A 14757-nucleotide genomic window follows, 5' to 3' on the forward strand; every position below is an offset into this window, starting at 1 on the left:
ATTGTGAAACCAGAACTGGACATAGTATTCCAGTAGTGAACACACCAATGCTAAGTAGAGAGATAATGTAATCTCCTATTCAATATTCTGCTGGTTATATATTCAAAGATCACATTTGCCCATTTGACCACAGTGTCCTAGTGGGATCTCATGTTTAGTTGATTATGTACCATGACCTGAAAGTCCTTCTCAGAGTCACTCCTTTGCAGGATAGGGTCCCCTATCCTATAAGTGAACCTGACAGCGTTTAGTGAATCCTCTCAAATTTCACAAGCTTAAATCTCCTGATTTCAATGGGGTTCTAGAAGAGAAATGGAAAAATTAGGGAAGAATTTTTTGTTTAAACAGAAAAGAATTATTTTCCAGTGTCTCCTTGTGTGTTGGAAACATCACCAGGAAGAATTATTTTTCCATATGAACCTCCAAAAGAATGCTCTTTTGCGCTACTTTGTTTGAAGGCTTTTTTATGTTTATCATCTGCTGTGCTCTGGATTCCAAATGGGAACCTATTGTTGCTAACTGTTGAAAGGATAATACAATTGGAGAAGGATGAGGGCACTGCCTTGATTTTTTTTAAAGGGCTGGATAATTTTATGACATGTGGTTACAAATGCAAAGATCAAGATAATCAAATCTCTGGCTTCAGGCCATCAGCTGATTGGTATGGGGGTTGGGAAGGAACTGTTCTCTTACGCACAATATGAGCCAGGTGTATTATAGCTGGTATTTGCCTTTCTCTAAGGCATCAGGTTTAAGCTCATGCCAGTGTCAGGGTATGAGATTTGATGGACCAGCAGTTTGTTCTGTTGTGACAGATTCTGAGCTGTATCCTGTACCAGTGTAAACTGGTGTAACTCCATTTAAGCTATGCCAATTTATACCAGCGAAGGATGTGTCCCATTATTTATATTTACATTACATAGTTTTTAAAAATAAATAAATTCACATCATGTACTGTCAGTAGCCCCTCAACCTACTCTCCATTCTCAGTTGGACACTGTATTGTAGGCATCTCAGAAGAACTGGCACTTGAGGGAATTTAAGGTACAGATAGTTAAGTTATTGAAATAGAACATTTTTCCAGTTTAGGTATAGTACTGGGTGACACCAAAACTAACCCTACAACTGCTGTTGTAAATGGACCAGAGCGAATGGGCTTCTCTACAAAAACCCTCTGTAGTTTTCTGTTGCACCAGGCAGCTGAGTTTTGAGTAGTGGCAAGTGTGACGTGCAATTCAGGAGTTCAGGGTTTGTCTTAATAGGCGCCAGGTTTAAAACAAACAAAAGGAAGTATTTCTTCACACAACTCACAACTTGTGGAACTCTTTGCCAAGCCTATAACGGGGTTCAAAAAAGAACTAGATAAGTTCATGGAGGATAGATCCATCAATGACTATTAGCCAGGATGGCCTGGGATGGTATCCCTAGCCTCTGTTTGCCAGAAGCTGGGAATGGGCGACAGGGATAGATCACTTTATGATTACCTGTTTTGTTCATTCCCTCTGGGGCACCTGGCATTGGGCACTGTCGGCAGACAGGATACTGGGCTAGATGGACCTTTGGTCTGACCCAGTATGGCCGTTCTTATGTTCGTATGTCTGAAGCAGACCATTCCCCATCTAGTCTGGCATCCTGTCTCTACTGATGGCCGCAGTCTGATGCTGCAGATACACCAAGCCAGTTGTGTAATGCTCTGCATCATAGGCATGGGAAGTAGGGGTGCTGCAGCACCCCTAGGTTTTGCACCCAGCCCCGCGCCCCTGCTGCCCAGGGTCTTGGCCACCAGGCCCGCTGCTTCCTGGGTCCCACTTGACCACCAGTCCCAGGTCCCGCTCAGCCGTGGGTCCCACTCAGGGTCCCGGCTGCCAACCCCAGCTCCAAAGGGCATGGACGGGGTAAGGGGGGTGGGGGGAGTGCAGCTCAGCACCCCCACTTCAGAAACTCTTCCAGCGCCACTGCTCTGCATGGATGAGTGGAAGGGAGAGAAGGGAAGGTGTGCTAATGACCAGTAAACACCCAGTCTCTGTGAGAGTTCCCCCCTATTAATCACACTCTGTTGTGCAACCACCTGCAGTAACACCAGAAAAAATAGCCGTCACTTTGGTGGCTGTGAATAGCGGGATTCTCTGAAATTACTATGTGAGCTCCCAGAATTCATGTAATTGTCCAGCTGTATAATGCAGTGTGTTTTCATTCACAAAAACCTGTTCTTTAAATGAGCCTTCATGGCACATCTTCATGGAGTTGCACTGAGAATTTATCAGCACCGGCTCCATTTCAAAGAGGGTGCAAGCGAACAACCAGGCAGGGTTTTATGCCAAAGCATCAGTTCCTCTCTGCTTTCTCCCTCCTCAGGCTCTCTGTTCGCTTCCAGATTTTGCCAGATGCAGTCACACTACGGAGTTTGACTAGTTGGGCCTCACAGCTCTCTGGAACCGTGTGGGAAAATGATCCAGGGACCACTGTAAAGCCAATGTAATTCTACTTAAGTCAGTGAATTTACTCTGGGTTTACAGCAGCATAGGTAGGATCAGAATTTGGCCCTCAAATTTGTAGCTGCTTATCTAAACCAAACCCGTTGAGATTCACAGGTCATTAACCGTTATCCCATTTAAAAATAATAATGGTGCTTTGCACTTCTTTGGTTCTGCTTGAGGATCATAAAGTGCTTTTAAAACATTTATTTAGCCTCATACCAGTTCTCAGAGGCCAGGAAACATTATTAACCCAGTTTTACAGAGGAGGCCATGGAGGCACAGAGGGACCGTATGACTTGCCCTCCTTCACCCTCAAAGTCTGGGGCAGAGCTGGGATTAAAATCCAAGTCATCTGACTCCCTGTCTTCTGCCTTAACTACAGCTCCATCCTTCCTGTTCAGGACAGAATGTAACAGAAAATATATATATATTTTTTTCTGTAGGTTATTTGTACCCTCCTATAGAAAGTAACAGAAGATTATTGGCTGAATGCTCGGAGCAGTGCTTGGTGTATAGAGGTGGGCACAAAGAAGGCTTAGCCACAACCTTTCTGCTCCACCCCACCTATGGGCAACTGGAACCCTGTGCAAGTTAGAGACACCTCAGGGCTGGTCTGAATTGTACTAGTTTGTAAGGGCCCCTTTGGGGATGTTTTGCTAGTGGGGATCACCAGAGGGCAGGGCACTTCAGTCACATTCCCTCCCATCCCCACGCAACACAACCCTTTCATTGGTTGGGCCAGGGAGTGATAGAATGGAGTCAGCTGGGCCAGCTCTGTGCCAGGGATTCTTCTGTGCTTGACTACCTTTGTGCTTGTCTGTGAATGCAGCAAAATGACATGCTGAGCGGTAGATATATTGGAAGTAAAAGTCACCAGCCCAGTTTTTATGATGATGATTATTATTATTCACCTATTTGAACTTTAAAAGGAAAATATTCAACTGTCACTTTATACAGGGCACACTCATAATGTCACCTCTATCAGGCAGTTTCCTTAAATAAAAGATCTACCTTCAGGAGGCCTTCCAGTGTGTTCAGCAGCGATCTCCTAGCACTGCAACATCCTAAATATGCACTTTATAAAAATCAACCTTCCTGCTGTGCAATCAGCAATGTTTTCAGAAAATCTTAATGCCAAAGTCATATTGAGGTCAGAACAAACATGCCAGTGCTTTGAAGGGGGAAAAAAGCCTGTTTCTCTCTTTCTATTTCACTTTTGTAGCAGTCTCAGTCCCTTTTCACATTGCGAACAAAATATTGCCAATCAGTTCTATTTGGGATCAGCCAGTACACTAAAAACAGTGTAAATTACTGAAGAACTGGGGACCCTGGACAGTTTCAGGGAAGCAGTAATGAAATAAAGAGCCTTTCTCTGCTAGGCCACCGGTTCAAAGCCAGCTTAGGTCAGCAAGGGTCAAAAGTGACGACTATCTGGGGATTACGCAGTGATTTACATGGACTGAATTTTTGGGTCGCAGTCTAGCTCCAGAGAAGGGTTTTTACCACAGAGAAATGCCACCGGAATTGTCACCCTTGTTAGCAGTTTCAGTGGCGGCTGAATGTGGCCCCTCCAAATCACGGTGGTGGTTCTGCTCCCTGTTGCTGCGTCTGCTGTGTGCGTCACAGAGGACTTGATGCAGCTCCCGTTAAAGGAGAGAGTCTCCCATTGGCCTCAGTGGCAATTGGACCACCCTGAGAGGACTTCCGGGTATGCAGCTGTCCATCCAGCATGTTTAGACCAGCAGCAAATTCATCCCGAGCACATTTTTTAAAGGAGGGAAAACTTATTTTTCTTCCCACTGGGTCTGGGTACATGAGAAAATAAAACCCGTTGTCGTTATTTTTCCCAGCCAAAGCCATGTTCAGTAAGGTCAGTATCTTATTTGGGCAAACGTTAACATCTTACTGTGTTTCTCTCCGTAGTGACTCTCTGCCTTCTGTCTTCTAGAGTTCATTGCTTCCATTATCTGATCCCACTGGCTAAACAAGGGAATTATGCCATAGTGGCCAACGTGGAAAGTATGGATTATGACCCCCTTGTGGTGCGGCTAAATAAAGACATCAGTGCCGTTGAGGAAGCTATGAGTGCCAGCCTCCAGCAGCACAAGTTCCAGTATATCTTTGAAGGTCAGGCATTTGCCAGTGTGCTCAGTTGATGTGCTGGGAGGAAGGTGGGGGCTGGGGATATGCTCATCAGCGTTAAAACTATCTGCGGTATGGATCAGCCTGGCAATCATTGGTCTTTCTCAGCCTGAAGATGAAAACCTTCTTGTTTGGTTAAGACTGACTGCAGAATGGTTGCCATCTGCTCCGGATTGATGAGGAGACCTGTGCAGGCAGATGGCAGCCCTGCTGCCTCCATGCCACTCCTTCGTGTATATCCATAAACTGGGAGGAATGGGCTCAGACTGAATGGGGGAAATATAAGATTAAGTACATGCAGCAAGGATCTTCATCAGGAAAGCCATGTAGGAGTGTTTATATATTACAAACATAGCTACTGTGGCCCGCATACCTCCTGGATGTGGTGTTCTGTCCCCTCTAGTAGCACCAAGACCACTGAGAGATTAATCAGTCTGCTCTACATCATTAGCTAAGGGCCATGTGGCTTTAGCTCATGCAGTAGAGGCTCATGCATTTAGCTCCAGAGGTCCCAGGTTTGATCCTGCGTGCTGACAGCCGCTGTCTGTTGGTGTTACAATATGTTATGGAGTGGTCACTGTTAGAACCTAATACTGTTCTGTTTCTAACATTAAATTGGGAGAATTTCAGCTGCTCTAATGATTTAAAGATCTTTAAGAATCTAAATCATGTTTCAGTTAATCTCATCTATATTCTGTGGCTTTAACACACCATTCTAAAGGCCTGGGTAGCCATAAGGTGCATCGTTTTATTCAACAGATTGTACAAGGTCAGGAAAAGTACTGTGAATCACATCAAGTGTCTGATGTGATGTGCTGGACAGAAAAAGGGGGCGCAAAAACAGGGTTTTACAGTGCTGGTTCTCCCTAGATTCCATGCCATTTGAATCCCCTAGTAGAAGTTTTGAAGATCCGTAAAGTTCCCCAACCCCCATTTCTTCCCACCATTGATAGCTATTTGTTTAGTACACAAATCCCCTGGGCTGGACAGAGACGTTTGAAACCACACCAGTCAAAGCACTAGAATATCAAATAAACTATATATATATAATGAAGGACTCTGCCAGGCACAGACCTTCACTGGCAGAAGGATGGACTACAGGCTGGAACAGGTCTTTGGTATCTCTAACCTTTCTGATACTGTGGCAGGCTGTGATAACACCATCCCATGGAAAAGAACTGTCTCGCTGCGTAAGTCCGACCGTTTGTGTTCAAAAAGAGGGAAATTCACCTCATAGCAATGGACCCTACACAAAGCCTGGTGAACCATTTGTGAGCTACTTCGGCGCATAGGGTGAAATTTCTGTCTCTGCAGAGAGCCAACTCACAGCCCGGTCACTTCTTTATCCATATTTTGACTATTTACATTGAATGTAAGCAATACATAGGCCTTGCGGTTGCTCTCTCTCAGGTGTGAATTCTCTCAGTTCGCGGTTTGCACAAGCCTTTTTTGCTGGGGTGAATTTGACCTTAAATTTGTTTGCCATGAGACTGTTCTGGTGTTGGAATGACTCTGGCAGTCTGCTTAAGGCAAGGAGAGAGGCCTCAGTGCAATTATGCTCAGAATATGATTCTGTAAAGATAGCATCTTGTTGTTTCCTGTGCTTAGTCTCTGGAAGTGGCATATATATCCATGTTTACAAGCAAAACCAGATTTGTTTCCTAGCCACCTGCCTTGGAGGATCTCTATTTGGAGATCACAGCGTGCTTTTTCTACTCCATGCATCCTGACCCACCCTGATGATTCTGCAATTAGACCTGACCTGAGGCTGATGGCGCATGAGGCAGAATTCAGGGCAGGGCAGCTCACTCTTCTCCGGCGAAATTTGCTTTGCTGGGCTGACAGCGCATTAAAAAAAAACCAACTTGATTTTATTAGTAGATTAAGCTGCTGTGACGCAGTAGATATGTGGAGTAGTAGAAATGGTCAGTGACAAGATGCTATAAACACTTCTGATGTTCTGTTCGAGAGGAGCTGAACAGAAATTAGCCTAGGTCTGTTTATAATCCACCAGTGCCCATTTGAAGGTCCTGAAATATCCGTGGCTGTGAAAATTTCACAGATAGTGGATACTTCTGCTCCTCATGCCATTTTTTTGGTGTGTCCAATTTTTTTATGAATCAAGAACCTTTGGCGGGAAGTCACCTCAAAACACACTGAGGGTGGTGGTAAAGGCCAACTTCAGAAACACCTTAGGAACGTGAGCAGCAGCATCTATTACAGATATGTTTTAAGAGTAGGCACCTGTTTAAATGGTTTGTGTGGCCGGTGACTAGAAAGCAGTCTCTTGCTAAACATTTTCTTCCTCTTTGCAATTCTTTGGCTTATCTCCCCTCCCAGGCTTGGGCCACTTGATTTCCTGTATTCTCATCAATGGCGCCCAGTACTTCAAGCGCATCAGCGAATCTGGTATCAAGAAAATGTGTAGAAACATCTTCATCCTCCAGCAGAACCTGACCAACATCACCATGTCGCGCGAGGCCGACCTGGACTTTGCAAGGTGTGTTGGAAACCATGCCCCTTGTTTGTTAATGCTGTGACAACAGAAGTAGCCTTAAAAGGTTAAACCATCAATTGTGTAGGTGACTGAATAAGCTGATCAATGGAGTAAAACCCTAGAACTGTTTGAAATGCCATCCACTTCTCCCTCCGCTATTCAGCAGACTCAGCAGAGAATCATTCAATGGAATGAAAGTCCCTTTGAGCTTATCTTCCACCAAATTAGTTACATTACAGTTGCTACATGCTATGAGTTTGCTGAAGGTTGATACCTGTAGTGCCCCCTTGAAAATGTATGGCTAGGTGGCAAGATCAGAGTCCCAGAATGCTCTCTCCCTTTACAGCTCTTGGTGGGGTGGGGGTCGGGGGATGCAGGAGAAAGGCAACATCCACTGTACATGTTGTTTGTCCTTATTTAACTGCTTCACTTATTGTCCTCCATGCTAGTCTCTGTGCTACTGCTCAGAAGACATTCCATTAAAATCAAAAGAACATCACGCTGCTGCTAATGCTTCTGGCAGCTCTGCAAGTGCGTTCTGCCAGTCGTACCTGCCCTAGCAAGCAGTTGTGAAAGAGACAGCTCATTGTCTTGACAAAAATATTCCCACTCGCCCAGAAAAGGTCACACATTGGGATTTAATGGGACACTTGTCCCTGAGGCGAAGAAGAATCTTGTATTCATTTGAAACCTAAGAGGGAATTTTAGGTAGGCAGACTATAGTTGCCCAAACTGGAATTTGACCATTAAACTGAGGTTAATGCCCTACTCCTGTTCAAATAGCTTGAGCTGTTTAATAACCCAGTGATAAAAATCTGTGTTTAGCATAAAATAAAAAGTTGAAGACTTTGCCTCTGCAGAAGTCAAGAGGCAACAGGATTTGACAGGTATTCATTAAAGCTCCATAAGGCATACAAAAGGTACAACAAAGTCATATCCCTATTTTATAGATGTGAAAAGTGAGGCTGAGAGATTAAATGACTTGCCCAGGGCCACAGAATGGAGATGGTGTCAGAGCTGGAGTTGGATCCTAAGATTTCCTGGCTCCCAGTCCTGTGCTTAGACTTATAGACCATGCCTCTCTAAAGAGAGAAAGTTTGGCTTTTCAGTCCTTTTACAATTGTACCTCCAGCTCCCAGGTGCTGAGAATTCAAATAGACATTTCACAAAAAGCAGATGGAGCATGTTAACAAAAGCAAATGTTAAAACGCACACGAAGAAGTGCATTGGCTTTGCAAATGGATATAAGAAGAGAACTGGTGTTTCAGATCTGTTGGCTCACTGAGGCCGGTAGTGACCATTTCAATAATAGGCAGCTGAGTACACATGAAATATTCATAGGGAAGAGTTTGGGGGGCTAGAAATCTAAAAGCACGGGTGGGTGCAAGGCAAAAAAAATTGTCCAAGACTAGAACAATCCACAAATAATGGCAAGTGGATTTTGTCATGATTTGGCCATCTCTCTCAGAGACTAACACTTCTGCGAATACAGACTAACACGGCTGTTACTCTGAAACCTGAATTAGGTTGAAAATCTGACTCACTCAGATTAAGGTATGACTGAGTGCTTCATTTATTTGGGCACTCATTTGGGGTATGGTGTCATTACTGTATTAGTCTATTCCTAATAACACTGACATGGGGTAGTTCTGAGTGCTGAGGCCTGAGGAGGGAGAGAGATCCATCACTAATTCTCTGAGGAATACAATTCCCAAATTCAATCATCCGTTTTAAATGATTTTTTTTAGTTGAAATGTTAAGTAAATTAGTCCAGGTTTTTGGCAGGCAGAGCAAGGCTTGAAGATGTGTTAATGGTAACTGGAATCCAAATAATGAAACGTTGACCAAGCCCCAGTGGAGGTTGGCATCCTTGGGCCATCAGCTGTTTGCAGAGGCATTTGAGGCACTAGTTGAATAGCGATGGAGTTGTGCCTTTCAATGCCGCACTGTGTGTCACTTGGGAAGGGCTAGAATCGAAAATGTTAGTTCCTCCCTTAGTACAAGTTCAAGAGCATTTTTGACAACTCTGATGGCTGTATTGTTTCTTTCTTTCTTTTGGAGCAGATTTCTGTGATATGCTACATCCCTTTGAGTTTCAAATTACTATGGAATCCAGGTACCTGGATCTCCACTGTTTGAACCTCCCTTGCTAATGACATCCCTGTTCCATTGACACGTACTGATCTGAATTTGCAATTATCCAAACACATTTAGTGTTGGCCCAATTAGTGGTCCAGCAATCAAATCCTCCTGTAAATATAAAATATACATAACAATACCAAAAGAGCAAACAGTAACACTGACAGTGATCCTATAGCACCTCTCATACTAGGATTTCAAAGCACTCTGCAAAGGTAGGCAAATATCAATTCCTCCATTTTATAAATGGGGAAACTGAGTCACTGAGAGGTTTTTGTCACCCACCTTGTTAGTAGTAGAGCCACCCTAGAAGTCCCTGATTCCCAGTCCCATCTGCTAACTAGTAACGCTGCTACTGGGGAAAATGACCTGTGACTGTAGGATGTGACTGAGTATTCCTAAACCACATTTAATCCAGTTTGTGAAACATTGCAACCCCTGTATTTCTGAAGAACCAGCCTTGAAGAAAAATAATCCATAGTTCATTCCTATGAGATGGGCGGGGGGTAGGGGGGAGGAAATTGTGACTAGTGCATATGTTACATATTTCAAATAGTTCTGTATTTCGTGAATCAATAGAGATGGAGGAAGAGCTGAATTGTTTCCAACAGAAAAAAAACTCAGGTGTATTCCAGTTTTCATGAGACTATTTATTGTACAAGGTCTTTGTAATTCACATTCAGATTTGGACGGCTGATGTTTCCCCGGCTAGGCATTCAGTACTGATATTAGCTCCCTCGCTCGCCCTGTCGTTGCTTGTCTGCCCATTAGAGCTTGAAGTCTAGAGTTCAATATACAGACAAATACTATTAAAAGTTAATATGCAGCTCTCTTCACATTATGTTTTAAATTTGGAACAAGACAGCTGGTTAGGCTGTAAATTTATTCTATAAATTAACACATCCGAGCTCTGGTGTGTTGTGTTTTACAGTGGAGGCTGGTGCCACCTGAGAAAGGGCTGGGGAACCTAGCATATTTGTGTTCTCTGAGTGTTGGTCCTTTTTTCTTCTTTACATTCCTCAAGGGTTTGTACAGAGCACTGAAGAGCATTGCTTACCCTGCCTAGTCTGGAGTGGCTCCCTTTGGAAGTTTATTAGCAACCTAAAGCAGAATAAACCTCCATAAGGAAGTGTGAGTGGGAAGCCCTTTCTTCTATGAAGTTAAAGCCATGCAGGATATTCTCACTGAAACCTGAATCCACATAATACTCACCTGGTTCTGGTGAGACTTTGCAATTTCAACCACATTTATTAAAACGTTTGTGAACCTGCAGTTCACATCAGAATCCTGTGAAATTCACTGCTTTGTGAGGTTTTAATATGATGCAGGAGATTTCATTTCAAATGAGTTTTACTTGGAGGTTTTGGGTTCGCCCTCTGCTCCAAGTTACGTCAGGGAGGGGGAGAGGAACTCTGAGGAAAAGCACACCAAGGGGAATGTTGGCATGTCATAGAGAGCTCTATCAGCGATGGTCTTAGGTATACTGGTCTTGCCTCAGCACCTGGGGAAGGACTGGGTGACCTCTGGAGATCCCTTCCTGTCCTACATTTCTTAGATTCTGTGATTCTGTTTCCCTGCAAAAAGTGAAACTGCCAACTTTCATACTGCTTTAGAAATAATTGTATCCAGTCACATAAGAGGAGGTGTAAATGATGCAGATAACTGACTGCAGTATTTGTGCATTTCTCTGTTTTACAAAAGCTATAAAGATCGGTTTTCTAAAGTTCATATTAATATTTTCAGGGATTTGGGCAGAGATTGCCTTTTTATTACATATGTCTAGTGTCTGGCACATTAGGGCCCTGATCGCTGATTGGAGCCTCTGGGTGCTACCAAAATACAAATGAATAATAAGGGTTTTCCTCCTACAGTAATTCTTTATTTAAAAAGGACATGTGCTGCAAAATTTAGATCTGGGACTGTATTTCAAAGGATCCAAAGTTCTGAAACTTTCAGATCCGGGGTTTTGGTTTGTGCCATTGTAGAAATGAAAGACTAGCTGTGAAATGTGTATGTGAATTCAGGTCTGAAACGCATGTGCCCATGCGCACACGCACATCTTCCAAGGTGTCCAGATCTCCATTTCTGGTTCAGACATGTCTTTAAATAAAATGTTCTTCCACTGTTAGAGGGTTTAATCAATGGAAGCCTTATTCTTCTGCCATCCTGCTGTTCTCTCATTCCGATGCAGAGGGTGATGGTAATACTGCCTTCTTCCAGGAAGTTAATTGACTTGGGCGTGAGAGAGTGATGGAAAATGTTAAATTTCTTAAAACAGCATGTAATTTTGACCTCTCTGGCATCAGGTGGATTGAGAGTTGCTACTGTTCGCTATTAGGTCTGAAAGGCTAGTTTGCGCTGGAAGATAATTGCAGATTAACTAGAGGGAATAAGGATATTATCAGACTTCCTTACATCAGTAGAACTCCTATGAAATGAGCAAACTGTCTTTGAATCAGATGTAATCTTGTTTCTCCAACCTGAGCCAGGAGGCCAGCTGAATGGTTAATGCGCTACACAGCCATGCCTAGGGCACACGTTTGGCTTCAGATTGGTCTCTCTCTGCCCCTTCCACCTTCACACAGTTTAGCTGGTGCTGGGAGCACTAGTTAATCAGGTCCATCTGTTTTTTGCCCAGCATTGATCACTCTGGCCAGTTCATTTCCAGTATAATAGGGATTTGACAGGAGGTAATCTTTTCCTCCTCTGGAAAGGAGAGAGGCACAACACACATGGCTTACAGTGGGAGCGTAGGGATTACTCTAAGTATTTAGAGGACTCTGTGGGGTGGGAGAAGATATTAAGTTGGCATCTAAAAATAAAACTCCATGTTAAAGGAGAGTAATAATGACTAATTGGCCAGGAGACAAACACATGCATAGCAAATCTTTTGTGGTGAAGCGGGGGAACCTTTTCTAATGTGGGGCCTAATTTACAAGAGATGAAAGGCAACGGGTCCTGCAGACTCTTGGAGATCCTGTTCCTGCTACTTTAGAAACTGGGCTCTTGGATTTAAAGGCATCTTTCTAAGAGATGTGGAGTGTATGTTTCCATTGCAGTCAAACCCAGACTGTCCTAGAGAAAGCCCAATGAAAAGGGTATCAGAACAAGCTATCAGCATTCCAGACATTGTTCACAGATTGGCCATGAATAGGCCCTTGCAGTGTAGTTCACGTGCATATAATCAGCACCGTCTGTATGTACGCAAGGACCATCTTGAATTTTTATCCTTCAGGAAGGATAAAGACCTTTACTTCTGCTTCGCAGTGAAATGCAGCTGCTGTTGCTGCTCCTGTCATTGTACGTCTCCGCAGGTGGCCATCCAGCTACTTGCTGTTTACTCATAATGATGTTCCAACATACATGTAGTTGCTGGTATATGTATATTCTAAGGGGTAATTCCTGTCCCACCACCCACTCAGCCAGAGAATGTCCTGTCTGCAGTGGATTCAGAGACGAGATAACGACTGCAGACATGTTGGCTTAGAAGTAGTGAGGACACCCCGATGGTTTGTAGGAAATCACTAATGTCCCAAGAAAATTAAATGCATACTCCCAGAATCAAACCTACAAATCTCTTTTCCCAGACATCACCAGGCTAGGCTGTATTTTCCTAAGAGGCTACACTGCTGTTTTCAAGCCACTCACGCTGAGCATTAGCTGCCTTTGACTCCCACAGAGCATTGCCCTCGGACCAAGGGAAGCTGACCACCATTCACCTTTCAAAAAGGCTCCCTTTGTCATTTGTTTGATCTGTTGTTAAATCGGGCAAAAATTGGCCCTTAACATTTTTAAAGTTGCTCTGGGCAGGTCCTGGTTAATCATTCCAGAGCATGCATTTTCTTTTAAACTGATATTGTTTCTAAAAATTGTCGTGGATAAATAGCGTCCTCAGTGACATATAGACAGAGGTGGTAGGATAGTCACACAGGATGCAGGCCTGCTTGTGTTGAAATAATTGTCAGTGGGAGCAGGATCAGACTCAGTAATGGGATTTCTGAGAGGCTTTAATTCCTCACTGCAATGCCATTTAGGTTGCTGGGTTCCAAGAGCCCCTTTTATTCTGGGATTATTTGGTTGGAGATATTTTGTTTGGCTGTGTAGGAAGCCAGAGTCTGATCTGCATGTGGCCATCAGACCACTAGGAATTAGCAGTAACATGCTGCCATCTACTGGAGTTATCCAGTGGGAATTGGACAGCAAGAGTGCTTTAGACTGAGGTTCCTCAGAAATCTTTGTGCTGCTGAAATGTGATCCTCCCAAAGCTACTGAGTCTGGGTTTGATTGCTACTGCTACACTGGGGTAAATATATTATTTATCTTTCTGTTTTTGTTCTTTTTCTCTTAATAAATATATAATCAAGCACATTTGATGCCTGTGAATCTAAGAGGCTGTGGAAATAGCTAGAGACAGGCATTGTTCGGGAAGCTACTCTGCAAGTTCTAACTGAACACAATTCTGAGGATGCGCTTCAATTCCGACCTGCACCCGGTGTACCTTAATGTCAACCTGCAGCAATAAGCCCTAGCCTGGAGCCTTACGCAACTTTGGCGGGGCTTATTCCAGACCTAGCTCTCTCCTGTGGTGGTTTTGTGATACTCGCTAGAGCTCCCCCAGACTCCCACTTCACTTGTAACTGGAACGGGATAAAAACGTGCAGGTCAAAAGGGAAATATTATCGTGGCTCCTGATTCAGTGGGGATGTGTGTTTGGGGACTTCAGTCTAACAAGAGGATGCTGCCTGAATGGGCATGCCTGGGCACCCAGTGCTATATCAGACGGTGTGCCACCAAGCCTGACCACAGGAGAGATGTAAAACCAGAGTGGGCAAACTCCGCGAAAGTATATTATAGGTAGCTGGATGTGAGCAGGGCAAGGACTGGTTGAACTAATAATCTTTTTTCCGTTTCTGATTTCTGTGATCCTAACACAATGTACAATGCACACTCAAGTCCTGTTTTTTCCAGGGCCTCCCTACATGGGAGCCTCTTCTGCCATACTTAGGCAGGGGAGAGCTGGGTGGGTGACGCTAGACAGTCTGCATTGGACACAGTGGCGGGGGAGTAATGGAGCAGGGTATGTCCATGACCAATCCCCCATCAGGCACTGAATCATAGAATCATAGAATATCAGGGTTGGAAGGGACCTCAGGAGGTCATCTAGTCCAACCCCCTGCTCAAAGCAGGACCAATCCCCAATTAAATCATCCCAGCCAGGGCTTTGTCATATTACTGGTTGTAATATGCAACGTGGAAGAGCATTTACCATGCTGATGGGCACAGTGTAAGAACCTGAATAAGCAGAATAGCTGAAGCCTTGCCTCTGGATCAGATACAGCTGCAGTGCATTTCCTCAGTTGACGGGAGACATGCCTGCTCCTCCAGGTCGGGATTCTAGGGGTCCCTGTTCTGGCAGTGCTCTCTGCCCTCCACCTCCCCAAGAACCGTCACAGATCCCCAAATGTTCAATCACTCTGCCTTGGCTAAAGTCATTAAAAATGG

At 44.1% G+C, this 14757-nt stretch overlaps 1 protein-coding gene across 2 annotated transcripts in view; it reads left to right on the top strand.

Moving 5' to 3' along the window:
• The window catches only part of EXOC4 (exocyst complex component 4), a 578416-nt gene that overhangs the window by 534056 nt on the left and 29603 nt on the right, over positions 1-14757 (top strand). For both annotated transcript variants that reach the window (XM_007055935.4, XM_043520885.1), the window contains exons 16-17: positions 4426-4604; positions 6960-7119. In XM_007055935.4, coding sequence (XP_007055997.1) covers positions 4426-4604; positions 6960-7119 — 339 coding nt within the window. The remainder of the gene's footprint in view (positions 1-4425; positions 4605-6959; positions 7120-14757) is intronic.

Source organism: Chelonia mydas, chromosome 1, assembly GCF_015237465.2.
Source record: "Chelonia mydas isolate rCheMyd1 chromosome 1, rCheMyd1.pri.v2, whole genome shotgun sequence".
NCBI classification, from domain to species: Eukaryota; Metazoa; Chordata; order Testudines; family Cheloniidae; genus Chelonia; species Chelonia mydas.